The 27,209-nt window shown below is 34.1% G+C and overlaps 1 protein-coding gene across 9 annotated transcripts in view; it reads right to left on the bottom strand.

The window, feature by feature from the left end:
• JAK2 (Janus kinase 2) overlaps positions 1-27,209 on the bottom strand; it is a 147,010-nt gene that overhangs the window by 6,250 nt on the left and 113,551 nt on the right. For all 9 annotated transcript variants that reach the window (XM_027614590.1, XM_027614588.1, XM_027614591.1 and 6 more), the window contains 12 exons: positions 25,861-26,047; positions 25,099-25,226; positions 22,937-23,071; positions 21,763-21,850; positions 17,869-17,996; positions 16,977-17,115; positions 15,149-15,300; positions 14,848-14,998; positions 13,888-14,024; positions 6,755-6,944; positions 6,057-6,181; positions 5,709-5,881 (listed from right to left, as the gene is read on the bottom strand). In XM_027614590.1, the coding sequence (XP_027470391.1) occupies positions 5,709-5,881; positions 6,057-6,181; positions 6,755-6,944; positions 13,888-14,024; positions 14,848-14,998; positions 15,149-15,300; positions 16,977-17,115; positions 17,869-17,996; positions 21,763-21,850; positions 22,937-23,071; positions 25,099-25,226; positions 25,861-26,047 (1,733 nt within the window). The remainder of the gene's footprint in view (positions 1-5,708; positions 5,882-6,056; positions 6,182-6,754; positions 6,945-13,887; positions 14,025-14,847; positions 14,999-15,148; positions 15,301-16,976; positions 17,116-17,868; positions 17,997-21,762; positions 21,851-22,936; positions 23,072-25,098; positions 25,227-25,860; positions 26,048-27,209) is intronic.

Below are 27,209 nucleotides of genomic sequence, written 5' to 3'. Positions count from 1 at the left end.
AACAAGACTTGAAGCTATAAAGATAAAAGAAAGAATTTGTTAATCAGAAGGAGGGCGATTATGACAGGAAACGGAAAATAGAAAGTCGGAGGGAGAAATGGTGTCATTGTCTATTCAAGTATCAACACTATCCAAGGGAGGATTTTGTCTAATGGACTGTGAAGATCATGGTTCCATTGCTAAGTTTATCCTTATTACAGAGGACAGTGACAAAGATCTGTTTTAGACTAATGAGATTAACATGTGATTTACTTAAATTTAATCTCTCCCTCAAAATCCAATTTAAGTTTCCTCACTTCCACAGATCTTTCTCTGCTACTCAAGGTCTTAATGACCTCATGCTACTGAATTTCTGTAACATTTATTGTCCATACTATACAGTTAGCCAGGCTATTTTTTACACTTAGTTTCAAAAAATTTTTCACAGTTACGTTATTTTTAAATGTATGTTTTATCTCACAAATGCAATATAACCTTCTTGAAGACATTCTGCCCCCCCAACACTTGCAAAACAGTCTTTTCCTTCGGTTTTCATGAAAGCACTGTCTACAATTTCCTCCCTCATCTCCAAGGCTGGTTTTCTCTCTCCCATGTAAGGATAAATACAAATCAAAAAAGAAAAAATTAATTCTCCCTGTTGAAAATGAGGGAAAAGACTTCCTCCTCTTTTCTTAGAGCATTTACTTTAGAAAACTTACCACTGTAAATTCTTTGTCTCTTTGAAATGTATATAATTGTTTTTTTTTTAAACAAAGCTTTTGCTTATAAAAGCCTTTTGCCAGCTTTATGATCCAAGAATGTCTTTCTCAAGAACCTGGGAACCATCTCTCCGGAATGTAATCATCAAACAAGTGACCTCCCAGTTTTTGTGGGAGGTAAGAGTTTAACTTCTGGCAGGTGCCTCCTCTCAAGTTGCAAAACTATCTCCTATCATAAAGATATGAGAAGTTTGTTTTTCCTATGGATAATGCCAATTAGCTAATGCAGATGGTCACTCCCATTACCAAGTGAACTTAGAATAAATTATGTGTGACAAAGGGTGCCGCCAAGTCCTCTTACTTGAGGACTAGCTACTGTTTATCTTGAGAACATTATGTAATGGATTGAATCTGACTGGCCATGTAAAAGGGTGAGATTTCTTTGTCTTTGCAATCTCTTAGCAGATTGCTTGTGATGCCATGACTTTCAGGATTAAAGCTTAGTCAGTAATAAAACTTTTCTTTCTCTTCTATCTTTGTGCAGAGGTTTTCTGGGTTGGGAGGAGATTTCATTTCTAATTATATTTCCCCAACACTTTCCCTTTTCTCCATCTTCTAAATTTGGGTTTCCCAAGATTCCATTATCAGACCTCTACCTTTTTGTCAAAAACTTTCCATTAGATAGTATTCATCCACCTATATACTAACATCTCCTAAATTTATTAACTGTAAATTTGACCCTTCTTTTGTGCTTTGACTTACTGAACATTTCCATATTAAAGCTGTGGTAAGGAGAACTCCATCCCCACTTTTCCAAAACCTGCTGGTTATTTTACTTTCCCTATGCAATGAATGGCATCAACAATCTATCTTACTTCTCAGGTAGAAATCTTAAGAATTATCTTTGACTCATCTTTCAATCCAATAGCTAATGAGCCATCAAGTGCCTTTAGAATATATCAAATCAGTCTCCTAACCCAATACCGCTGTTACAGTCTAGGGTCAGATCCTTATCACATGTATAGTACAGAGGTCTTCAAACCAGGTGAAGAGTAACCCCAGGTATTTACAAAGATTTTCCAAGGCATACTCTACAGCAAGAAGAGTATATAAGTGTCCTCCATGAGTCCCTGCTTCAACAAGTAAAGTATTTTAGCAGTAGTATTTTTCCTTCAGTTCTTCTTAATACCAACCCCTAGGACACGCTGGAACATGTTGTTAGCTTAAAACAAAGAGCACTTTTGAACAAGAAAAGCAATATAGGTAACAAGAATTCTCTGAAGTGAAATTACAGTTGCTTAAACTATGGCTAGGGGCGCCTGGTGGCCCAGTGGTTCAGTGCCCGCCTTTGGCTCCCTGCTCAGTGGGGAGTCGGCTTCTCTTCCCTCTGTCCCTCTGCCTCACCCCTGCTCATGTTCTTTCAAATAAATAAAATCTTTAAAAAAAAATAGTACGATGGCTAAATCTCAAGGATAAAAATCGTATGCATTCCCTTTCATACTTCCGATCTAGTGTTCATTATTCAATTAATTAGTTAAAATAAATTTTTTTTTAAGTAGGCTCCACACCCAGTATGGACACAAACATGGGGCTTGAACTCACAAGTCTAAGATCAAGACCTGAAATGAGATCAAGAGTCAGGCGATTAACTACTGAGCCACCGAGGTGCCCCCAGTTAAAACCTATTTTATCATTCATATTATGAAATATTTATATAAAATTTAGTCAGCCTCATTACATTATATAACACATTTAATACTTGCTAAAATAAATATAAAACTATATACTAACTGCCTATCTGATTAGTTTTTAGCAGTAGATAGCTTTCTTTTCCATTAAATACACAGGGAAATTTTGATCATGATAAAAATGTTATTTCTGACTTTTATACTAACTTAATAATTCTCCAAAGTCAAATATCAGAGTTTGATACACACCTCTCCCCAAGATATTTACTGAAGGAATACTAGACCTTTTACCATACACCTTACTACATACATTATAATCTTAGCTACATTTTATTCTGTATTATTTATTATAAACTAAGTAATGAGAAATGATTTATTTTCATAACAATATAAAATTAATTATACTAGATTAATTTAAAGATAAAACTCTGAAGTTTATCTTGACTGCCCTTGTGATTTCCAGATATGCAGGGAGAAATACAGGGCCCAAAGCTTACGTAATTTAGGAGCTTTCTTTATAACAAAAAATATAAAATTAGGCATGAAACTGAATATTTAAAATTAGAAAAGAAGTAATCTTGAAAGAAAGGTGCTCTGGTGAATATGCTTTGTTAGCTTTGTTAAAACATGCCTCTGTACATGTGCTCTGCAATTTATTTTTTTATTTTTAATTTTACAATTTCACAATTTTAATATACTTACTTCAATTGAAAAATGAAGTCAGACTTTTGAAAAACTTTTGGTATACTTCCCAAAAACTGAGAAAAGGAATGACTCTAATGATTTCTCTTTTGAAAATCAAGTGGTTTAATTCTTTGTTTTCAATAAAAGTGAAAAAAGAATCGATCTAATGAAATTGCCAGCTAACAGATAAACTTTAATGGTACATCACTATATACTTTTTTGCTACTTATCTCACAAGGACTCACAGAAATGAATATTCTTATAACAAAACTCCTTCCATTCCTATCTACTTATTTACACAAACAAGTTTTCTCCCTCCTCATGGAATGCCTTTCCTCTTCTCTACCTGGTAAACTATTAATCGATAGTTGAAATGTCTTTCTTTTTTTTTAAATATATTTTTTATGTATTTATTTGAGAGACAGAAAGTGAGTGAGCAAGAGAGAGAGCACAAGCTGGAGGAGGGGTAGAGGGAGAGGGAGACTCCCTGCTGAGCAGGGAGCCCGATGCGGGGGCTCGATGAGGGGGGCTCGATCCCAGGACCCTGAGTTCATGACCTGAGCTGAAGGCAGCCACTTAATTGACTGAGCCAGCCAGGCGCCCCTGAAATGTCATTTCTTAGTTGTGCTTTTCTCTGATTAATTTAAACCCTCAGCAAAATTATTTGCATTCTTATGTTTTCCCACCATCTTCTTCATTCTTGCAATTATATACTACATTACAATGATTTGACCATACATTTGATTTTTCCTGAACTATGAGCTGTTAAAAGGAAGGGATAATGGGTAGTGGACCTGTCTGAATATGCCTGCCACATCAAACTTTTCCTTTTAGTTTGGCCCTCCTAGTAACTGGGCACAGTTCCTTTTTTTTTTTTTTCCCCCTTCTTCCTGATATTGACCCTATCTTCATATCCCAAGTTCCTTCTATGGTGTTTGAAACAATAGGTACTTAATAGTGTTTATTAAAGTGTATTCATTAAGTATGCCCAAATCACTGGAAATTCATACAACTAGGCTTTATGGATTTCTAGTTAATTCCATTTAACTTCTTTAATTTCTCATTCTGGAAAAAAAGAATGAAATTCATGTATCACTGGGGATATAACCAAAGTAGATAGTTAAGTTTAGATGAGTCTTATTTTCTAGTTTTACTTAGAGCCTAAAAATAATTAGATGATGGTAATGCTATTGATTATCACCAATAAAAAGTGTTTTATTATTACAAAAAATTTCAAACATACAGAAATTAGAGAACAATAAACAACCATATATATGTCACTTAGTTAAATTCATTGCCTGTCTTGTTTTATGGACTATTCCCCATCTCCACCCCACTGGATATATAGGAAGTGAATTCTGGACAGGATGGTATTTCAAACATAATTATTTCAGTATGCATCTCTAAGAGATAAGGACTTTTCTTTAAAATATTCACAATGCCATCATATATTACTCTTCTGTGTAAATAATCCATTTGTCCTAAATCACTGGTGCTTTCTTACCTAATTTCCTTCCAGACTAACAATTTATAATAGCTGGGAGAAGCTGTAAAACTTACAGATACAAAATAAATGAAGATAACTAACCGGGGCGCCTGGGTGGCTCAGTGGGTTAAGCATCTGCCTTTAGCTCAGGTCATGATCCCTGGGATCAAGTCCCGTACGGGGCTTCCTGCTCAGTGGGGAGTCTGCTTCTCCCTCTACCCTTCCCCCCTGTTCGTGATCTCCCTCTCTCACTCTCTCATTTAAATAAATAAATAGAATCTTAAAAAAAAAAAGATAACTAACATATAAGGATGATCAATGAACTTAGCGGTAGCTAACTGAATAATCTATATATTTCTAATAATTCTGATGAATCTCAAATATTTATAAATTGACAGTTATATTGTTTATATTAGTAATTCTAACTTTCGAGTCAGAAACCCAAAATGTTAATAAAATATGCTTAACTAAAATAAACAAAACCCAACCCTTAACAGTAACATCTGATTTAAACAACATAATCTTAATAGTATTATTTCAGATGAATAAACCAGAATTAAAGTCTATTTGGAATGTATCCCAAATTTAAACATTTAAATATAATTTCAGCAATTCATTCCTATAAAACAAGAAACGAAGACATAAAAAAGAAGACTTTGCATCAAAGCACAAAGCAATAAAACAACAATGTATACCAGATAAAAAATTAGGTTTGTATGTTCCTTGCAACTCACAATTTTAATTGAAGATCAAAAATTACCTTTAGCTTCAAATTGCTATAAAATGTTCCTTTAATGACAGGTTAAATCATCACCATGGCTAAGAAAGCTTAAAAGCACAAATTCTGAGAACAGACTACCTGGGTTTGAATCCTAATTCTACCATTTATTGGTCATATGACCTTGAGCAAACTATTTAACCTGTCTACACTTCAGTTTCCTCATACTCAAGATAGAGATAATAATACATCTTCTCCAAGGTTGTTCTAAAGATTAGATGAGATAATCCATGAAATGCATTTAGCCCAATGTAAGCATGATAAATTTTTTCTATTATTATAAATATATAAATGACATACTATTAATACTAATAAAAATAAAGTTTGAAGTTTGTGCTCTAAAATTTTACTTTATTCTACTAAAATATACTCACCAGAATATGGGACTTTCACCAGGTTCTTTCACTTTGTAGTATTCTTTGTCTTGTGGCAAGACTTTGGTTAACCCAAAATCTCCAATTTTAACCCTGTTTTCGTTTTCTACCAATATATTCCTTGTTGCCAGATCCCTGTGGATATACCTTTTTGTACCAAGATACTCCATGCCCTATGGATAAAGTAACATTTTTATTTCAGCTAAGTTTTATAAACATAAACAATTTAAATGGGTCTTTCCTCTATATACCACCTTAATTATCTAAGAAAAACTCTAGAGGGCTTTGTAACAATTACTTCAGCATGCTCTTTTTAAATTTACAACAAGTAGCCAGGATATTAAGTACCTTGCATATCTGAGATGTATACTGCAGAAGTTTTTTATGATCTATCCGTTCTTTATGTTTTTGGAGATAGTCTCGTAAACTTCCATATGGTAAATATTCCATAATTAATCTTAGATTACGCCGACCTTTTAACATACAAATGGGAACACAATGTTTTACTCTGCCATATTTTACTGATAAAATATTAGAAAACAACCATACATAAATGACTTAAAGATATATATAAACTCTAAGATGACAAAACCTGATTATAAATTACGTGATGTAGTAGTTAAGAACACAGGCTTTTTGAATCAAAAAGTTTTGAAAGGAAGCTTAAAAAATAGTTATGGTTTAATCTTGTGTAACCCTTTATGCAAACCCCAACTGATGAGAAAATTTCCTTTCTCCTCATCTGTACTGAACAAAAAGTATTAATTTAAAAAATATTTTCATAGAAAATGTGAGCAAAGACAATTTGCTTATTTAAAAATGATAGTCTCTTGGTAAGCTTAAGCAAGCATGGTAACCACCATCCTCAGTGAAAAGAATGATTAACCGAGGAGCCAAAGACTTCCTGTGGTTGTAGCTCAGCATCTCAGGTACAATCTCCAGGCACTGGCAGAGAAGTCCAGATCTTGAGACATTTTATGTTTCCATTATCCAGGATGCCAAGGACATACCTTGAGTTCAAACTAGGTTTCAATGGGTCAACATACCAGCACTGTAGCACACTCCCTTGTACTTCACAATGTTGTCATGCTGCAGGGATTTAAGGATTTCAATTTCCCTCTCAAAGTCTCTCAGGTGCTCCTCAGTACTATGCTGGAGCTTCTTCACAGCCACCACCTCCCCAGTGTTGTCTTGTAGAGGGTCATACCGGCACATCTCCACACTGCCAAAATTACCCTAAACACATCACAGTAGGATAAAGATCTCAAGTCTTCTAGACAAACTACTAATAAATTCAAATTATATAGATGATTCAGTATACAGTAGCTAGAATTAGCAGATGTATGCCTAAACTTACATTAGGCAACTTTTAGGATAAGAAAAAGAAATAATATTTCAACAGGTAGGTAGTAAACCTATAAATTTAATTTCTTCAAAAGAAATTACAGGCTGAAATATAAATAACTTCAGAAAGGCCTTTAAACAAATCATGAACATGAATTATTAAGATAAGCCAAGAGACATGTCAGGGAATTCCTAAATCTCTATCACTAACTTCCAAGAAGATCTTTGCTGCTTCATAATATGCCCTTTGATGTCACTGACAGTGAACTGGATGGAACAAGGAAGGGTCTGTTATGGACTGAATGTCTGTGCTCCCCCCAAATTCCTATGAGAAAACCTTAACCCCCAAAGTGAGTGTATTTGAAGACAGGGCCAGTGAAAAGGTGATAAAGGCTAAATGAGATCATAAAGATGAGGCCTTATTCCGATATGGCTGGTGCCTTTATAAAAAGAGGAAAAAGACACCAGAGCTCTCTGCCATGTGAAGACACAGCCAAGAAGGTGGTCATATGGAAGCCAAGAGAGTCCTCACTAGAAACTGAACCCTGCCAGCACCTTAATCTTAGGCTTTCAGCCTCCAGAACTACAAGAAATAAATACCTGTTCTTCAAGCCTCCAGTGATGGTATTTTGTTATGGCAGCCTGAGCAGACTAATACAAGGTTGATTTATTTGCTCAAGGAAAGAAGAAATTTTAGGGGCGCCTAGGCAGCTCAGTCGGTTAAGCATCTGCCTTCAGCTCAGGTCATGATCTCAGGGTCATGGGATGGAGTCTCATGTTGGGCTCTCTGCTCAGCGGGGAGTCTGCTTCTCCCTTTCACTCTCCCTCTGGGCTCTCCCCCTTCCTTCTCTCAAATAAATAAATAAAATCTTTAAAAAAAAAAAAAAGAAGAAATTTTTAGCCTATGGGGATGTTCCCACATTTTTTTAAAGGTCAGTCTTCAAAGAAATCTACTCTTTTTATTTAAGACTTATTGTCTATATAGAATTGATAAGTTGATACATAACATTTAAAATTAAGTATTAGTTTTTTGCATTAATCAAATTAGCATATTATGGTATTACTACATTTCTAAAAAATAAAACAATGTAGTCTTTGAGCTACAAGATTCTAAGTGACTATATTTCCAGTTATATACTTAAAAGTCAATTAAAAAAAAAAACAGACCATATGTTAGTCCTCAAAGTTAAGTCTCTCTAATTACAAAGACCACATAATAAAGTCGATAAGACCTGGGACTCTGGAGTCTGATGACTGGGGCTAGAATCTTGGTCCACCACTTATTCTCTTTGGGACCTTGGGCAAGTTACTTCCTTCTGTAATACCAGCTATCTCCTCCTTGAAATGGAGGATAATAAAATATCTATTTCATATTGCCTTATTAAGAAATTATTCCAAAACATATTTTTAAAAAAACCCAAGTGGGAAATAACAGTTTTATATTCTTTCCCCCTATTTAACGAAGTGCCCATAAAATTTATTTCCAATGCCACTGTATATTTCTTGAAAATATTATTTTTAATTACTGTATATTATGAATGTACTGATTTTTTAAATTGAAAATATAAACATATAACGTTAAGAAAAGTTTTAAAAATACATTCATGTCATTTCTATGATATTCATAAATAGCTGTGTACATCTCTATTAAGGATATTTTCTTATAAATGGAATTAGCAGTTCAAAGGATATGGACATTTCAAAGGCCCCCGATACCTGCTGCAGCAGAAGCTCTCTTGAAAGGGACACAGATTTAAGTTCTAATAGCAGTGGAAAAAATGTCAATTTTATCATATTCCTGCCAACACTAAACACTGTAATTTTTCTAAATCTTTGTCAAGTTGATAGACACAAATCAATCTCACTGTTTTAATTTGGAATGCCTCTATTTTCTTTTGAAAGAAGATAAAGGCAAACACTGAGAGTGAAGAAATAGATTTAGGACAGGAAACCAGAAGGGAATGAGAATGTTTGGAATTGGCACCACAGAAGAAATCAAATCAGGGAGAATAAAAGAACTACCTATAAAAAGAGTCCTAAGTACCAGCCAATGTTGGAAATCAATTTGCAACAGAGACAATAAACATTTATATCTGATTTGTTCTCACGGTGTTTGAGAGATGAAAACACAAATAGAAAAAAATAATTGAGAATTTTATTGTTCCTATATGAGGAAATGACAGGGAAAGTAAAACACATCATCAAGGGAGGGAAGGTGACAGAACTGTGAATACTAGTGGAAGCAGAATTTAAGTGATCTGTCAGGAGGTCTACCTAGTGTGGAAAAGGAGAGCTTAATCTAGAAGGTAGCTAATAGGCTTCAGGAAGAAGAAAGGGTCAAAGACACTGGCAATAACAGAGATATCAAAGAAAGATTTATGTGTTGGGAAAAAACTAAAAAAACAAACTTATAGTCAGAGAGGGAGAATTCAGGGTCTGATATTTCATAAGGAAGATTATTATAAGGGATTACAGAATTCAAAGTGTACTCATTTAACACAGACACAGATTTGAGGTAGAGAAGTTGAGGAATTTAAAAAGGGTATTGAATGGGTAGCCAAAATAATGGCAGGGGCAAGGTGAAGATGAAAACAACGAATACCAAAAGTACCCAAGGAATGTGGAGCATTGACCAAGACAATGACCAATGATGAGGAGAGAAGAATAACCATATTCAGGCAGGACTATTAATGATGCCTGATAGTCTGATATTTGAAGAGTAGTAGCAGCAAGGTCCAGATCTGTATGTCCCAGATCTTGGACCATGGAGGAATAGGGAATAAAGAGGATTTCAAAAAATCTAGGTTTTGGGCGCCTGGGTGGCTCAGATGGTTGAGCATCTGCCTTTGGCCCAGGTCATGATCCCAGGGTCCTGGGATGGAGTCCCGTGTCGCTTCTCCCTCTGCCCCTCTCTCTCTCTTATGAATAAATAAAATCTTTAAAAAAAAAAAATCTAGGTTTTAATTGAGGTGAAGAGTAAAGAATATAAGTATATGAGGACACAAGTATAAAATAAAATCACAAAAATACACATTTTAGAATTCAAGTAGCAGAAGAAAAGTTTTGCAATATTTTCTTAGTTCTTTTTGAGTATTAAATTAAAATATACCATTATTTCTGTTGTCTTAAAAAATACCAAAATAATTTTAAGTACAAATTCCTCCTGTGCATATTTTTACCCTGCTGCTAATTGAAAAGAATAAATGAACACAGTATATATATCAAGAGCTGTGTTTTTATAAAATGAAAAGGTGACATGTGAGCACTTTTGTAGGGATGGCATTTTGGATTTAGATTCAATAATAAAATAGCTAGAGAGCCCACTGAACACATCAATTCTTTCAAATAAGCAAAGATGAAATTAATATTACCGTATTAAATGCAGCTAGGAAATAGCCACATTAAAATAGCTACCACTAACTAAAGACCATACCATTTTCCTTTAATTTCCCACAAACTAAATTACTGAGAAATATATTTGGTTGTAAATATATTTTGAAAATGCCATCCTTATAGTCTCCTTGATTTACATTATGTTTAAAATAATGTTAAATCCAAAGAACTATGTAAAAAACTAAAAATGTTAAAAAGAAAAAGGAAATAACTCAAAGCTGTGATAATGGGGAATGTTGTAAATATAGCATATTCACTTTTAGAATTATGTTTCAAAAAATGCTCAACATCACTCGGCATCAGGGAAATACAAATCAAAACTACAATGAGATACCACCTCAGTCTATGAAAAAGCACATTCACATTTAATAAAGAATAAATAAAGGGGTAATTATGAAGAATAAGGAATTCTCTAAAAAAAGGAACATACCCTAATAATGCAAAATAATATTCCTGAAATTAATTTTTTTTAAAGATTTTATTTATTTATTTGAGAGAGAGAGCACACGAGAGGGGGGAGGGTCAGAGAGAGAAGCGGACTCCCTGCCGAGAAGGGAGCCCCATGTGGGACTCGATCCCAGGACTCCAGGATCATGACCTGAGCCGAAGGCAGTTGCTTAACCAACTGAGCCACCCAGGTGCCCCCTGAAATTAATTTTTATAATATTCTTGTATAAATAAGTAGACTACAATCTACTGCATAACTGTTTAACTTAGGAATACTTTCTGGATAATTTTAAACAAATTCCAATCAATTACTGAATAACACTACAGGGTTGCATCCTATTTTTTAAAAATTCTTAAAATAACCAAAATTAGGCCTACATTAGTAGAATTTTACATGAAAAAGCAACCTGTAATTAGAAAACTATGTGGTATCTCAATATTTGAATAATGAATAAATATACATGAAATTACCTTATTGACACTTGTACCAATTCACATATTCTGAAAATTTTAGAAATTGTGATCAGTATGAAATTTAAATACAGTATATACTTATTACACTGTCCTGTAATTGTTAGTTGTAATCTACCTCCTCCAACTAAGTTGTAAACTCTATGAAGGCAATGGCTATATCCCATATCCACAGTGACCAGCAGAGCACCTAGCATTTTGTAAGAACTCAAATATCTGTATATAGAAGCCACATCACTTCAGGGGAACAAACCCAAAAAATCTAGAAGTAATTCAGACCCTCCCAAAGATGTCTCATTTTTGACTGCCCTTTAAATTTTCATTCACTTGTTTAAAAAGTTTTGACTCCTAAAGTGAAGGAATCCACTTTGGACTTTGAAATTTGAAACACTGATATTTTTTCCTAGAAAATGGTCTTAAACAAAAGTTCATATATTCATGTTCATATCAACAGCTGGGAAAATATAAAAGTATAAGAATTAAGAAGATTAAAAATAGCCACATCAACTGAAGATAATGAAATTTCACTACAGATCGTTCCCTTTACTTCAAATAAGTTGGATTCTATTTTCTAAAACTTTCTGTATAGTCTACCAAAAAAGATCTCTAGGATATATAATAATATACATTAAAGGCTGGATCTAAGTATGAGAGAAATTAAATGGCTTGTTCAGAATAACAGAAAATTATTTTTAAGGTTTTCATGATTTTGTGACTAGTGACTATGGTTACTAGTCTAATGACTAGTGTTTCTGGTCATGAAAATATCTGCATATAATTAACAATAAATCAAGATTTATTCAACAATAAACCCATGAATAAGTCATGTTACACTAATTTCTGCCTTTTCCATAAACAATTTTGTAATGTAATCCCTGGTGAAATAAAATAATTATTTTCTTTATCTCTTCATATGCTATGACTTGCCCCAAAAAGATAACAATAGAAGATAATGCAACTGAAGCGTACTCACACAAACAAAAACAAATACTTAAGTGAGATAGTGGAGATAGCACAGGAGTAGGAACAGGGGAAGGTTCTGACCTCACATCTGCTACTATATGGCTGTTTGACCACAGACAAGTTACTTAGCCTCTCTGGACCTTAATTTTTCTCATTGTGAAATGAAGATGTTACTCTTAAGTTGAAAGCATCACTTCCCAAACTGTTCTAAAGATCACTTTCTGAGATGTCAATAGATAAATTTTGGGGGTGGAAGGTCGGGGGAGTAGATGACAAAAAGGTTTGATAAGTTTTGGACACACTGTATACTAAAAAGAAATTGATGCTATCAACATAGAGTTATGGCCAAGATGCGCAGTGTGGCTGGCAGCCTCTAAGATATATTCCAATGTTCTCTACCTTTGACATTCATGCTCTTTTATAATCCCTTCCCCTTGACTGTAGGCGGAATTTATCACCTCATTTATAATGAACAGAATACGGCAAAAGTGATGAGATGCCACTCTTGAGATTAGGTTATAAAAAGACATGGTTCCCACCTGAGATGTGTGCTCTCAGCTGCCATGCTGTGCGGCAGCCCTGCAGAAAGGCCCACATAATTAATATGGGAAGCAGATATTCTGAGGCCTGTCAATAGCCATGTTAGCGAGCTTGGAAGTAAATCCTCCCCCAGTCAAGCCTTCCAATGAGACTGCAAAGCCTGGACAACTTGACTGCAGTCTTGTGAGAGACCCTGAGCTAGAACCACCCAGCTCAGTTGCTCCCAAATTTCTAATTCCTAAACTAGGTGATAATAAATGTTTGGTTTTGGCCTGGATCTTCTCTTTCCAATTTGTAAGCCACAAGGTACAGAAGTCTACACTAACAAGCTTATGAGAAGAAAGAAAGCTTACCACTTTAACTGGACCTGCTAAGAACTAAGCTTTTCCTGGGTGTCTTACTTAAAATATAAAGTCTAGGCATGACTGTGTGACTTTTAGCAGATAGAAACTCTGTCTTGTTAACAAACACAGTCCAGTCAACATTTAGACTCTGGACAATGAGATTAATTATTTCACCCTAAGATGACTATAAAAGGAGATGGGTAGAAAGGTTTAATTGTTCCTTTCTCTACTATATAACTAAAGCACTTCTACCAAGAAAGAGTCCCATGGTCAAATCAATAGAAGAAATACTGCCTAATCATCATCCTTTTAAAGATGTTCAATGCACATCACATGTTAAAGGTTCCAAGAGGTTCTTCAGTAAAAAGAGCTCTTTATTTAACACAGCATTTCTCCAATAACTGATGACTAAACCTTTTTTCTATAAACACTCCCTAAATTTTGTGTAAAGTGAATCTTAGAGAATCTCTAAAGTCTTTCTTTTTTTTTTTTTTTAAGTAGTCTCCATGCTGCACCCAATGCAGGGCTTGAACTACTGACCCTGAGATCAAGACCTGAGCTGAGATCAAGAGTTGGATACTTAACCAAATGAGCCACCTAGGTGTCCCTAAAGCCTTTATTTTCAAAATAAAATGTTCTAGGATTATATGCTATTTAAAAAGCTTCTGACATCTTACCTTACCAAGTTGCTGTAGAAATTTCAAGTGTCTCTCTTCAAACTGTGTAGGGTCTCGGTCTTCAAAAGCACCAGAAAACCCTAGGGCACCTATTCTCATATTTGGTAACATGTCATTCTCTGTTAATAGTTCATAATCTGGAGAAATAAAGTATATTACTACCATAAGCTGGCAAATTACATTTTCTGAGTTAAAATGCTATATATTCAAGCTAACCAAAATAATCAGAATGAGTTAGAAATACTACATACAAACTGACACAGGACAACTCTAATAGTTTAAGCTGTATTAACAAGTCTTTTCTTACTACCCATAACCTAACAGGCTTTTAAGAAAGACTTTTGCAAAGGATAAATAATTTCCAAAATGGGCAGCTTTAGAATTTATAAAGTAAGATTATATTATTTTGACTTTTTTGATGAGAATGGCAAGTAGTATTGGAATAAGAAATACCTATGGGTCAGACATATGCACATTTAGCTACATATTTTAAAGGACTGGACAAACGAATACACATCTACTTCATGTTTAGAAAACCACTCAATTATAAAATATACGAGTAGTTTAAAAAATTGCTTTTAAAAAGTCAAATAAGCCAAACAGACTTCTAGAGTACACTATTCATTAATTGGTAAACTAAAACCAGGTTACTGAAGAAGAAGCTTCTCTTAAAAATGGAGGGACTGTTTAATCAAGAAGACTAGAATATGTATAAAGTAGGAAAAGTCGTATGAACATAAGAAACTAAGAGGGTCTAAAAGATATGAAGGTTCACTATATTGTACACCTGAAACTAATATAACACTGTATGTTAACTGGAATTAAAATAAAAACTAAAAAAAAAAAAAAGACATCAAGTAACTTCTTGCAAGAGATTACAAAATTAGTAAAGATTTGTTAAATACAATAAAGACAGAAAGCTGGCTGGAAAATCAATAAGACTATCCCATCAATACATACCTGGAGTAAACAAACTATTAAGATCTCGTATGATGGCTCTGAAAGAAGGCCTAAAATCTGGTTCATAATCCATACAATTATTAATAAGATTTGCTAATTCTGTCCACTTTGGTGCAGGAAGCTGGTGCTTATCTTCATAAAACTGTAGCTTCTATAATTAAAGAACCAGATGAGAATAAATTGTAGAATGTGATATCAAGCTTCTTCTTTAACATCAGACAGGCTAAAAAGATATCAAGTCATGTGAACGAAATTCAAGGATCACAGAGTAATTCCAACTTCACAGTCAATATAAACTTACTCTTTGAGAATCCAAAGCACTCAGAGGCTTATCTCCTCCACTGCAGATTTCCCACAAGGTGGTACCAAAACTCCATTTGTCTGTTGCCAAATTTAGATTTTTAGGATTTTCGATGCATTCAGGTGGTACCCATGGTATTCTCTCCTGAAGAACTTTTAAACGATAGGAATAAAGTATGGTAAAATGGTTCACCCAAGTAAACAATTCTTTTATATGCAAATAATTTTCTAGCTGATTTGAATAATCAGGTCTTTCTTTATTTGTCTGGGGTTGTGTGTTGTGCGCATCACACAAGCAGGTATATACACTTATGAGCTAGAGGGGACCTTTGAGAGCATCTAATATCTCAGCTTTAACAATGGTAACACTGAGACCCATAAAGACTGAATAATTTGCCCAAAGTCACAAAATTTGTTAGTAGCATGGAGAGAATTAGAATCTTATACAACAAATCCCCGGTCAACTAAACTTCCTTCCATTAAGCCATCATGTCTCAGCTCACGTCCTACTCTCTCTACCCCTTGCTATGAGTTGTGCATTCAAAAAAAGTTTTTTCCGTAAAATTTGTCCTAAACTGCCTTTGGATTTTTTGTAATTTCTTTACAATGTGTAAGTAATAAAGGTAATGTTAACATTCTGAGCTCTTCTAATGATTAAACAGCAGTGGAAATTCTAACATATACACGAGAAAACAAGGACCAACAGGCAGATGAATGACTGAATTATACCAAGATACTATGAATATGGAATTGATATAGGTAGTTTCTGCTAAGATCATGCAATTTCCCAATAAAGTTGCTATGGTCTTTGACCCCATCAGAAAAATGCTATTCAAGCAATGAGGGAGCAATTTTAAATCCACCTTCTGGTAATCTGGCATGAGAAATAGATAAAATATATAAAATGATATATAAGAATGAAGGATAATCTGTTGCATCTTTTGGTATATTTTGGTAAAGCAATATGAATATTTTTGCTGTATAATTAAGAGATTAAAGAGTACAGGTTCCTTTCTCTTTAACCAGATGAATAAATTTTCTCCTTCTTCATTTCCATTCCAAAGAGTAAAATTTCCCTGAATATAAGTTCCAAAATCCTATAACATTTTCTGCCCTATTATCTGTCTTCACTGTCAGATAAGCTATCAAGTTTCAATACTGTGGGCTTAAATAGGATACATCAATGCACAAAAGTTGATCAATTTAGAGTCTACATTTAGAACATTCAATTAGAGAAATTAGCTAAGATAATGAGATACAATTACATTATTTGTACCAAAAATAAACTCCTGCATGTGACTGAAATTTTTACTTTAATAGTATTAAATAGAAGGGCAACAAACACAAACGAAAAAATTTTTTGAAGTTTTTAAAAGTCAGAATTAGCTGAATAATTAAATAAGATCTCAAAGTAGATAATATATCTTCTCAAGTTTTTACTCAAGGACTGAAGAAAGAATAATTTTAGACAATTTACTTGTTGCTCAAAGAATGTATTAGAAAATTTCACATTAAAAAATGGATAAAATCTGATCTTCCATTCAAGTAGGGATTAAAACTGTTTTAAAAAATCATTTTGCAGTCCATGATAACATGGACTACTAAAAATGGTAGTTAAATTTTATTATTGATCAAGAACATGTCAATAACAGAGATTGAGAAAAAAATTAACAACATGCTTTTTACACTACTCTCCAAGTAGAGATGTGGAATCCCTAGTGTCGTACACTGAAACTAATGTAACATTGTGTGTCAACTATACTCAAATTAAAAAAAAAAGAAAGAAAGAAAGAAAAAGAAAAGGTAAATGCATTTCTTATAGAACTTACTGTCCTTTGGCAAAACTGTAATACTAATGCCAGGATCACTAAGCTTGATGAAAGGAGGATTTCCTGTCTTCCTGTCTTCTTCTCTGATAAGCAGAATATTTTTGGCACACACATTCCCATGAATAAGTGCTTTTTCTTCCTATTAAAGTTAAATGCACAAACATTCAAATATCAATCTACAAATATTTGAAAACTTAGTATATCCAAGGTCCCAACATGGATTTAAAGAAAAAAAAATAGGGCAGTATTACCTAATAAACATTAATTTGGAAGCATGCTTTGAAATAAAGGTTTACGGCAGCACCGTGCTTTCTGTTTTACTTCTCAAACGACACAACAATCTACGCCCATAATAAAAAGAATATATGAAAACTACCAATGCCACTTCACTTTCTAAACCTGAGGTTCTGAACAGTATGCATTTCTAAACAGTAAGTAAATACTGTTTCTGTCCAGTGGCAAGATACAGGTGCACTCGGAGGAGTCTGATCACCGGCCAGCCCTCTGATATTCAACCTCTACGGCAATACTGCTTTCCCACTGGACAAAATGTCCAACTGCCCACAAATACCATAACAAGGCATTTTCTGCGATCCATGACTAACACAAGTGTCTGCATATTTTTTATTAAATTCTCTGAAGCCAAGTGACACAAACTACAGACTGTTTATCAGCAATGTTAAGAAACTGATAGAATGACAAAACTCTTTCAAAACCATGATTTTACATAAATAAATATATGCCTAAAATAATCTCATTCATCAACTCACAGATTATTTTAAATGACTCAGATTTATTTATATATTTCTTGTTCCTGAGTCAAGAAACTGTCTACACTGCTTCATAAGATAGAACCGTAAGTTTTTGATAAAAAATTATACTTCTTACTTACTAGAAAATGCATGGCCCATGCCAACTGTTTAGCCACTTCAAGTTTCCATAATATATTTATAGAATTTTTATTCTTTTTCAGATATGTATCTAGTGATCCAAATTTTACGAACTCTTGAACCAGAATATCTGCATTAAAATATAAAAATAAAAGGCTCAAGTACACATACGATAAAAACATATATAATTTTAAACTTTTATACATATACAGTTATATCTGGGTATTATAAAGAGATTAAATTATGCAGAAATTCACTTGTAAAGAAAGCTTAACAGCATATACCATTGTATTTTGGGGTTCAGTTTATTCACAACAGCAAGATGCAGGAATCTAAACAATTACATACACACAATATTATATATAATTACATATATTACATAATTATATATAACATATATACACATTATATGTTACATACTGTCATTATTATGTTACTATAAATTTTTTTATTTACATTTATATAATATTATCCAGCATGCCTCTATGTATTAGTACTGAATTACAGCTGCATTTTTTAAACAAATGAAAATTTGTCACCAAGTTAATTTCTCTTCCATGAAACTACAGTAGTGCCCCCTGCTTATCCGTGGTTTTGCTTTCCAGAGTTTCAGCTACCCATAGTCAACAGGTTCAGAAGCAGATGATCCTCTTCCGACTTACGGTCAGAGGTAATAACCTAATGCTGCACCCCAGTGCCTACCTACGTCATTCACCTCGCTTCGTCTCAGCACATAGGCATTTTACCATCTCACATCATCACAAGACAAAGAAGTGTGAGTACGGTATAAATACAATATTTTGAGAGAGAGAGACCGCATTCACATAAACTTTTATTACAGTAGATTGCTATAACTGTTCTATTTTATTATTACTTATTGTTGTCATTCTAATTGTGCCTAATTTATAAACTAAGCTTTATCACAGGTATGTATATATAGGAAAAAACTTAAGTGTATATAAGGTTGGGTACTATCCTCAGTTTCAGACATCCATTGGGGGTCTTGGAACAATATGCTGCAGATAAGGAGGGACTACTGTATTTAGACATCAAAACTTCCTGAAATTCTTCTTCTACACATAAAAATTTATAGCAAGTCTATTCTTGCAGGTATTAAAGAAAATTTGACTTTGAATTCCATTCATCCTTTTAATTTATGCTGCAAAAAAGCAAAAATTAGTTTTGCATTGCTCTACCTTTAAAGTGTACTTTTAATACACTATTAAGATATATTTTGCTTCTAAAACAGTCCTGCCTTTATTTTTTTTTTTAAAGATTTTATTTATTTATTTGAGAGAGCGAGAATGAGAGAGAGAGAGAGCACATGAGAGGGGGGAGGGTCAGAGGGAGAAGCAGACTCCCTGCTTAGCAGGGAGTCTGATGTGGGACTCGATCCCGGGACTCCAGGATCATGACCTGAGCCGAAGGCAGTTGCTTAACCAACTGAGCCACCCAGGCGCCCTAAAACAGTCCTGCCTTTAAAACAGATAAAAATTTCCAGTACTGACCAAGTTTCAGAAAGCCAAGACTCTTTCTACAGTAAGACATTTTGTTCAATAATTAAACTGGGAGTAGGGTTTATTTATTGTCATCTAGTACAAATTTGTAATGCAATAAGCTCAGGTTCTCAATTTCAAATCTAAACTTAGTGAGATTATTTTATTGTTTCTACCGCATAATTAACAATAAGTTATATAAATGAGAAAAAAAAGGACTTGGTTTTTTTAAATTATAAAAATGGAAAGTTAAGATAAAATAAAAACCAAAAAAATTCAAGCAAAAAATTTAACCACGGCATCACTATATATATCTTTAAAGAAATTCTGACAGACTTTCACATTGTAATCCATGTTAGTTCCTGGCCCAGGAGGTTAAGTGCCTATACTTCACACATGCCTATGTTTCACATTTGTTTTAAAATGAATGATCTTGGTGTGCCTGGGTGGCTCAGTCGGTTAAGCGTCTGCCTTCGGCTCAGGTCATGATCCCAGGGTCTTGGGATCGAGCCCTGCATCGGGTTCCCTGCTCAGTGGGGAGCCTGCTTCTCCCTCTCCCCCACCCTGCTCGTGCTTTCTCTCGCATACTTTCTCTCTCGAATAAGTAAGTAAATAAAGAAATAAAGAAATAAAATGAATAAATGAATGAATGATCTTGGGGCACCTTGGTGTCTCAGTGGGTTAAGTGTCTGCCTTCGGCTCAGGTCATAATCCCAGGGTCCTGGGATGGAGTCCCACATCAGGCTCCCTGTTCGGCAAGGAGTCTGCTTCTCCCTCTCCCTTTGCCCCTCACCCCGCTCGTGCACTCTCTATCATATAAATAAATAAAATCTTTAAAAATAAAATAAAATGCATGATCTTGGGGCACCTGGGTGGCTCAGCTGGTCAAGCCTCTGACTCTTGATTTCAGCTCAGGCCATGATCTCAGCGTTGTGTGATCGAGCCCTGTGGTGAGCCCGGAGTTGGGCTCTCTGCTAGGCGTGGAGACTGTTTAGGATTGTCTCTCCCCCTCTCTCTTTGCCCCTCCCTCCCCCAAATAAAAATAAAAATAAATAAAATGCATGATCTTACCTCAAATTGTGATTCTGCTTGATCTAATATTAAAATTACTTAGTTTGACTTGTATGTAACAACTTTGTTGTTAGTGACAAAAGTTAGTGACTTTAGACCTTGCTGGGTAACTAAAACAAATTTAAAGAATGTTTTGCTACCCACAGTTAATTTAGAGAACAATCCATATACCAATAATTAAGAACTGACCACAGGTAAATTTACGTCATGGCAAGTGGCAAAAAAAGAAAGAAAAGAAAAGAAAAGAATAAATATATAAGAATTACAATGAACAAAAGCTTAATAAAACTTTTTTATGTGGCATTTAAGACCTATTATGTTTTAGAGATACCACTGATTGTCATCTCATTATTTTATGTGTCGTAAAAGAAAAAAAATTAAATTATGACATGTTATTGATTATATCACACTCCCAATTTCAGGTATTTTTAAATGTGAAAAAAGTACATCACAGAATCAATGAAGTAAATATAAAAGCAAGCATAAGAACTGGAATTACATGCTCTGAAACACTGTTTCAAACTTTAAAAAAAAAACATATTTTCTTCCCCTAAATGGAAAACTATGAGAAATATCAATAAATAAAAAAGATAAATACAGAACTACTCTAGTTGGGAATAAGTGAGCAGAAGTCTCCATGACTGTAGGTAGATTTACTCTCACTTCATCAACCCCAAGATACCTGAAATACCTCCACAGAACAGATTTGAAATTCGCTGCCTTTGAAAAGAATATCAATTTTCAAAAATATGAAGAAATGTTACATAATAATGAATGCATATTTCATCCATATTATTAATGGAAAATGAAGAATTATGTAATTTTCTGAATGTAAACTTCTTGAGTTTTTATGTAGTCTAAATTTAAAAACAGAATATATCAAGTCTCAACATCTAATCATTTTAGTCAGTTCCATTAAAAATTCAGTCTATCATTTATTTATATGTTTTTTTTTACAATTCAAAAAAAATTTGTAGTAAAATAGCCGGTTATTCCAATGATAATGAACCAGCCATAATTCATATTGCTATGGTTACCAGAAAAGATTCTAAGACATTTATTTAGTATAATACTCTACTGTTTGGGTATTTTAACATAAGGTATGTTAACTGTCTTCTGCATTTTAATTTCATTCACTGGTTTCCTTTTTTAGAAGACAAAAGTGAACAGTTTTCGATGTTTTTGATTTCAACAATATTTAACTCTTCTTAAATTATGGTTTATAGTGATACTTAGTTACGATCCTGAAATTGAATTTTCTATATAAACAAAAATAGATGCTCTGAGAAGGTATAACATTGACATAAGGAAGTCTGTAGTTTTACTTACTCTCTTCCCCACAGACACATACTCCATAATTTAAAACTAGATGCTTGTGAGAAAGCTGGCTCATCATGCTTGCTGCTTCAAAGAAAGACTAAGGAAAAGAAAAACATCAAAAAAATGTAAAAGAATTATTGTTTGTGTCTATAAATGTTCATAGGTCAGAAAGATACTGTCCGCTGTACAAGAAATGCACTTTCTCCTATTCTCAGCAGGACTACAGATAAGGCTGCTCCGGTTCCCCTATCTGTACCTGCAACTGCAATCAACTTCGATGCTCGAGTTCATTCTGAGGAAACCCCTGAGTAAGCCTGGAATAAGAAATAACAAAGAGAGAGCAGTAGTGGCACAGGGCCAGGTGAATGCTGCAAGATCAACAGCCTTGGACGCCTAGCACCTGGGGGAGGGCACAGAGGCAGACACCAGAGACAGTGATAGGGACTCAAATAAATGGATGAGAGCTTCAAATAACTTCTCAAAGGATTAAGAATGTTCTCTGTGCAGATAAAATATCATGACAATTATGTCAGGGGATGGGCATGGTATTAATATTACTCTAACTCAACCAACCTTTGACTAGAACTTCTGGGGACAGTTGAAGATCACATTCATCATCACTGTGGTACTCTGGATTAGAAAAACTTTCACTCAGATGTTTCACGTCAGCTTCCACTAATATCATTTAAGACATTTTAAGTGTCATAAATGTTTGTTATGTCACGTTTGGTGACGTCTTGCTATGTTAAGGACCCCTAGCAACTAACAACTGGCCTTCTGCTGGCTAGCATCTCTGGAAAATGCCCAGAGGCATCCATATTTCACCTAGAGTGTTCTTTAGTACAGTGCCTTTCAAAAATTTTTTTAAAAATAAACTGTGAAGGAAATCTGTGGAACCCATAAAACTTCAGAGAGCCAGTTTGAAAGTTCCTGCCTTAATATATGCAGAGAGGTAGTAATACCCATAATACAGTGTGTTAAGGGTAATTAGTTTGGAAATAAATTATCAAAAAATTCTATAATCTTCTATAGCCTCCCCCAGAAAGCGTCCTCAGAAAGGTCCTTGATATATATACTTTAAAAAATTGCAGTTTGGGAAAGCTGCATGCATGAATGTGTGTCAATACGAGAGCATATGTTTAAATATCAGAAACTACACGAGCTACACAAAGAATATACATACCTCTGAATAGTTTCTGTGCGCTTTATCCAGAACTTTTAACAGAACTTCTGTTTCATGTAGTTGACCATAGTCTCCTACTTCTCTTCTTATACCTTTAAAAATTTTTGTAAAAGTGCCTTGACCAAGGCTTTCATTCTTCAAAAAAGAGAAAAAAAGAATGAGGAAAGATGAGGAAAGATGTAGGAATTAGGAAATACGTTTAATTACAAAGGGTTTTTAAAAATCCATGAGCAAATATTAATCTGTATTCTGTAATAAAAGACAGAAGGATTAATGAATAAAGTGCATTTTGGTTCCACCATGTTCTTAAACCCCCTAAAATTAGCTATAATTATCGCTTTTTCAGAGTGTCAGTGTTTACCTGCACTTACTTACATATATTTTTCTTTGTCTGCCTCTCATAATAGAGAAAGGCAGTACAGTATGGTCTGTGAAGGCAGAATGTGGACTGTTCCTTATCACCACTTCCTAGCTGTGTGACCTCGGACAGGCTACTGTATCTCTCTGTGCTGCCGCTGTCCTGGTCTCCTCATCTGAGGAATGGGGAGAATCGTTTTTCCACAGTATTGTTATGAACATAAATGGATGAATACATGAAAAGCACTGAGTGCAGTCCGTGACATAAAGTAATGCTCAGTAAGTGTTGGTCTACTTAACTACTATTACTAGTATTTCTTGCATGTCTTTACAAAATAATTGTTGAAAGGCTACACTCTGAAGTAGGGCTGCCTATGGTCCAAATTGAAGCTCTACTGTTCCTAGTTTTGTGATGTTAGGTCATGTAGCAAGTCTTGTTTGCTGTTACTCACGTGCGGGGTTCCTGTCTTTATAATTCTGTATAATTCTATCTACTGTTTCCTTAAGGACTCAGACATCAGTTGGTCTTTCTCATTCCCCTCTCCTGTCCCTTAAGCTCTCTTTCATAATTTCCATTTCTTCCTCCCTATCTGCTGCATCTTAATAATTTTCAGATTTATTTTGCAATTCACTAATTTTCCTTCAACCATGAGTAATCTGCTCTCAAACTTGTCTATTTTGTTTTAATGTCAATGAGCATATTTTTTCAATTCTATACTTTTCTTCCTCCAAATCATTCCGGTCTTTTTGATAATGTCTTGATTCTTTTCCATGTTTTCAACTCCATTTGTATCTTTAAACATATATATGTATTTTATCATGTCAATCTGAAAAGTTCTTGGAGGTCTAATTTTGATGTTTGTTGGTCTGCTGACTCTCACTTAATCCTGAGTTATTTCCCTGTATGTTTTAAAATTTTTGACTAAAATCTCATGTTTAGAGTAGTTTATTTGAAGGGATCTTGGATGGCCCAGGTCAAGAGTAAGTTCTTCCAAAAAGATTTTGTATTTGCTTCTTCCAAGCATCACAGGGTACTACTAGGAGAATACCACTTTTTATTTTAATTTATTGGCTTAGGGTTTCTCAGACTATGCAGGTGATATAAAGAAATCTAAACTGAAAAGCTTATGGTTACAAATTCTCAGGAGACACTTTTTTCCCAAGAGCCCAACTAAAACAGACAACACTCCCTTTCTTCTTTTTCTAGTGGGTGAATTTTTGATAATCCATGTTGTTTCACTAAGGATGTACTTACTTGAGGGTCCTGGCTTTATTCAGAGATGGTTTCACTTTTAACTCCTGGTCTTATGTAGGTCTTAAGGCTTGGCCCTTCTTTGTGTTGCTTTGAGATCTTAATTCCCCTGATTAGTGAAACTAATCCCGACCCCCCAACATCATCCTGCAGCCCAAACGGCAGCTTTTATGTACACTTTGTTTTCAGTTCCTTCTTTATTTTTAACCCCTTGCATTTCCCTTCCTTTCTTGAGAACTTGAGAATTAAGACACAGGTCTTTTGTAGACAAAGATTTTTAATTCTTAAATTAAGATTCATAAAGGAATATTCTTAAATTCTTAAAAAGAGAATAAAATTCCATTCTTAAAATAATTAGTTTTGCTAATTTCTAACTCAAGTTTGGTATCACATTTGCACAAGAAATAAAAATATTTAAACTGAAATAAATTTTTGAATTTATAGGTTATAACAGAATAACTCCAAATGTCACATGAATGTAATGTGGGATAGGAAATTAAGAAAAGTTGTTTTAAAAGGACAAAAAGATAGTAATTAGCATCTAATGACTTACAAACACCAAATCTTCATTTCTGATTTTGTGAAACACCATTTGGTTCACATTATTATGCCTTTGTAATGTTGGTGATGTTGGAACATCAGAAACGCCATTGGTTCTGAAGACTAGAAGGTTTGATTTATCTGTTAAAAAAAAACAAACAATGAAAAGATGTATATGACCAAAACACGTTTAGGGTATAAACTGCTCCAAAGGAGTAAAATAAAATGTGTTCTATATATAAAAAACACTTAAAACTTAGTTAATTTTTTTAATAAACAGAAATTTATTTTAGGAATTTACTCATTGAACTTTGATGTATTTTAACCAGTTATCTCAAACATTCAAAATTGTAATGATTTCCTTAACTAATACAATTTTTCAAATAATTTTTAATAAACCTGTTATTTCAAGAGATTTCCAATCTTACTATCTTTATTTTAAAACTATAGAAATTAAAATTCTAAAAGAGTATGAAAGTTTTTACTTAGAACAATATATGAAAATTTGGTAGTGGAGTCTTTCAGTTCAATAAGTGATGGATTTTATACCACACGGTTACCCTTTTAGAATTACAGAATTTCAGGTCATGTCTAGACAACCTAAATCAAACTGAACAATCCTATCTGAGGATGCTTATACAAGAGAATGAGACAAAATTTTGTTTTTAGAGCTGCTTCTTTTATATTTCCTTTGAAAGAAATATACTAAAGATGCCTTCTACCATATACACAATCCATGACCAGTATCTTAAAATGAATAAGAAAATTATTTTACCTTTCAACTTTGGGGGGCAGCATTTAGTAAACTGGAAAATTATACTGTCTGAGCGAACAGTTTCCATTTGGTAGCAATTCAAAAGATCTTTAAGATTACTGAAGTTCTTCTTGGTACCACTGAGGTTGTATTCTCCATTCTCATTTTTTGTAATCAAACAGTGCTTATATTCGATGACATTTTCTCGCTATATAAGTTTAATTATAAAGAGACAGATGGAAAAATTACAATGGTCAAAACAATAATTATTGTGACAAAAATGTTATCACAAAAACAGCCAACAGAACATTTAGACGTTTGAACTGTGAATCCTGACGTAGTACTGGGTACTACGTAGGGTGATGGGAGTGCCTGGTTCCTCAAAACGTATCTGATTATAATTATGTACCCTACCATAAATGGCCTAACAGTTGGTCTTCTTAAAAAGCAAGTAAGATAGCAATGATAATTAACAATAATAATACCATCCTTAACAGTTTTTCATCATCTACAAGATAAAATCTAAAACTATTTTAGAACATAGGGCCTTCCATGAGCTGGCTTCTGATGCCATCTCCAACTTCACCTTCTACCACTGCCAACCTACAACCTATGTTCTAGGTATACTAAGCGACTTTAAGAATTTCAAGCAAATGCCATGTTGTTTCATGTCTTGATAAACTTGCTATCTCTCTACCTATGAATATACATCCTCTCCTTCTCAGCAATGGACTTTTAGACACTTCTTAACACTCAGTTCAAGTATCATCTTTTCTGTGAGGTCCCTGACCCCATCTCACAAGCAAAGGTGATTACCCATTCATTGTGCCACTACTGTATCTGCATAGTTACCTCTCATATGGTGATTTTAATATTCTTCAGCTTTTCAATGTTTGCTTTATGGACTATACTATGAACTTCTTCATCTATTTTTTGAGCTTATTAGCATATTCAATCTCCTTGGAACCATTTATAAAATAAAATGGACAAAATACCTTAAGTCCTTCCTACCCTAAAAGTGCTTGCTGGGGCGCCTGGGTGGCTCACTCAGTTAAGCGTCTGCCTTCGGCTCAGGTCATGATCCCAGGGTCCTGGGATGGAGTCCCACATCAGGCTCCCTGCTCAACAGGGAGTCTCCTTCTCCCTCACCCTCTGTCCCTCTCCCTGTGCTCACTCTCTCTCTGTCTCAAATAAATAAAATCTTAAAAAAAAAAGCACTTTCTTAATTGTAACCTTTTCTGTTATTGTCTACATTTGTCTATACTGAATAATTACCATGATCAATTTAATACTTTTTAGGTATATCTTCCTACTTTTTCCAAAAGATACATTTCTTAACACAGGGTTATATCATACACTCTCTAATGTAA

The sequence above is a fragment of the Zalophus californianus genome, chromosome 13, assembly GCF_009762305.2.
Source record: "Zalophus californianus isolate mZalCal1 chromosome 13, mZalCal1.pri.v2, whole genome shotgun sequence".
NCBI classification, from domain to species: domain Eukaryota; kingdom Metazoa; phylum Chordata; class Mammalia; order Carnivora; family Otariidae; genus Zalophus; species Zalophus californianus.
Note: the sequence above shows the minus strand (reverse complement) of the source record. Positions and strands in the feature narration are given on the sequence as shown.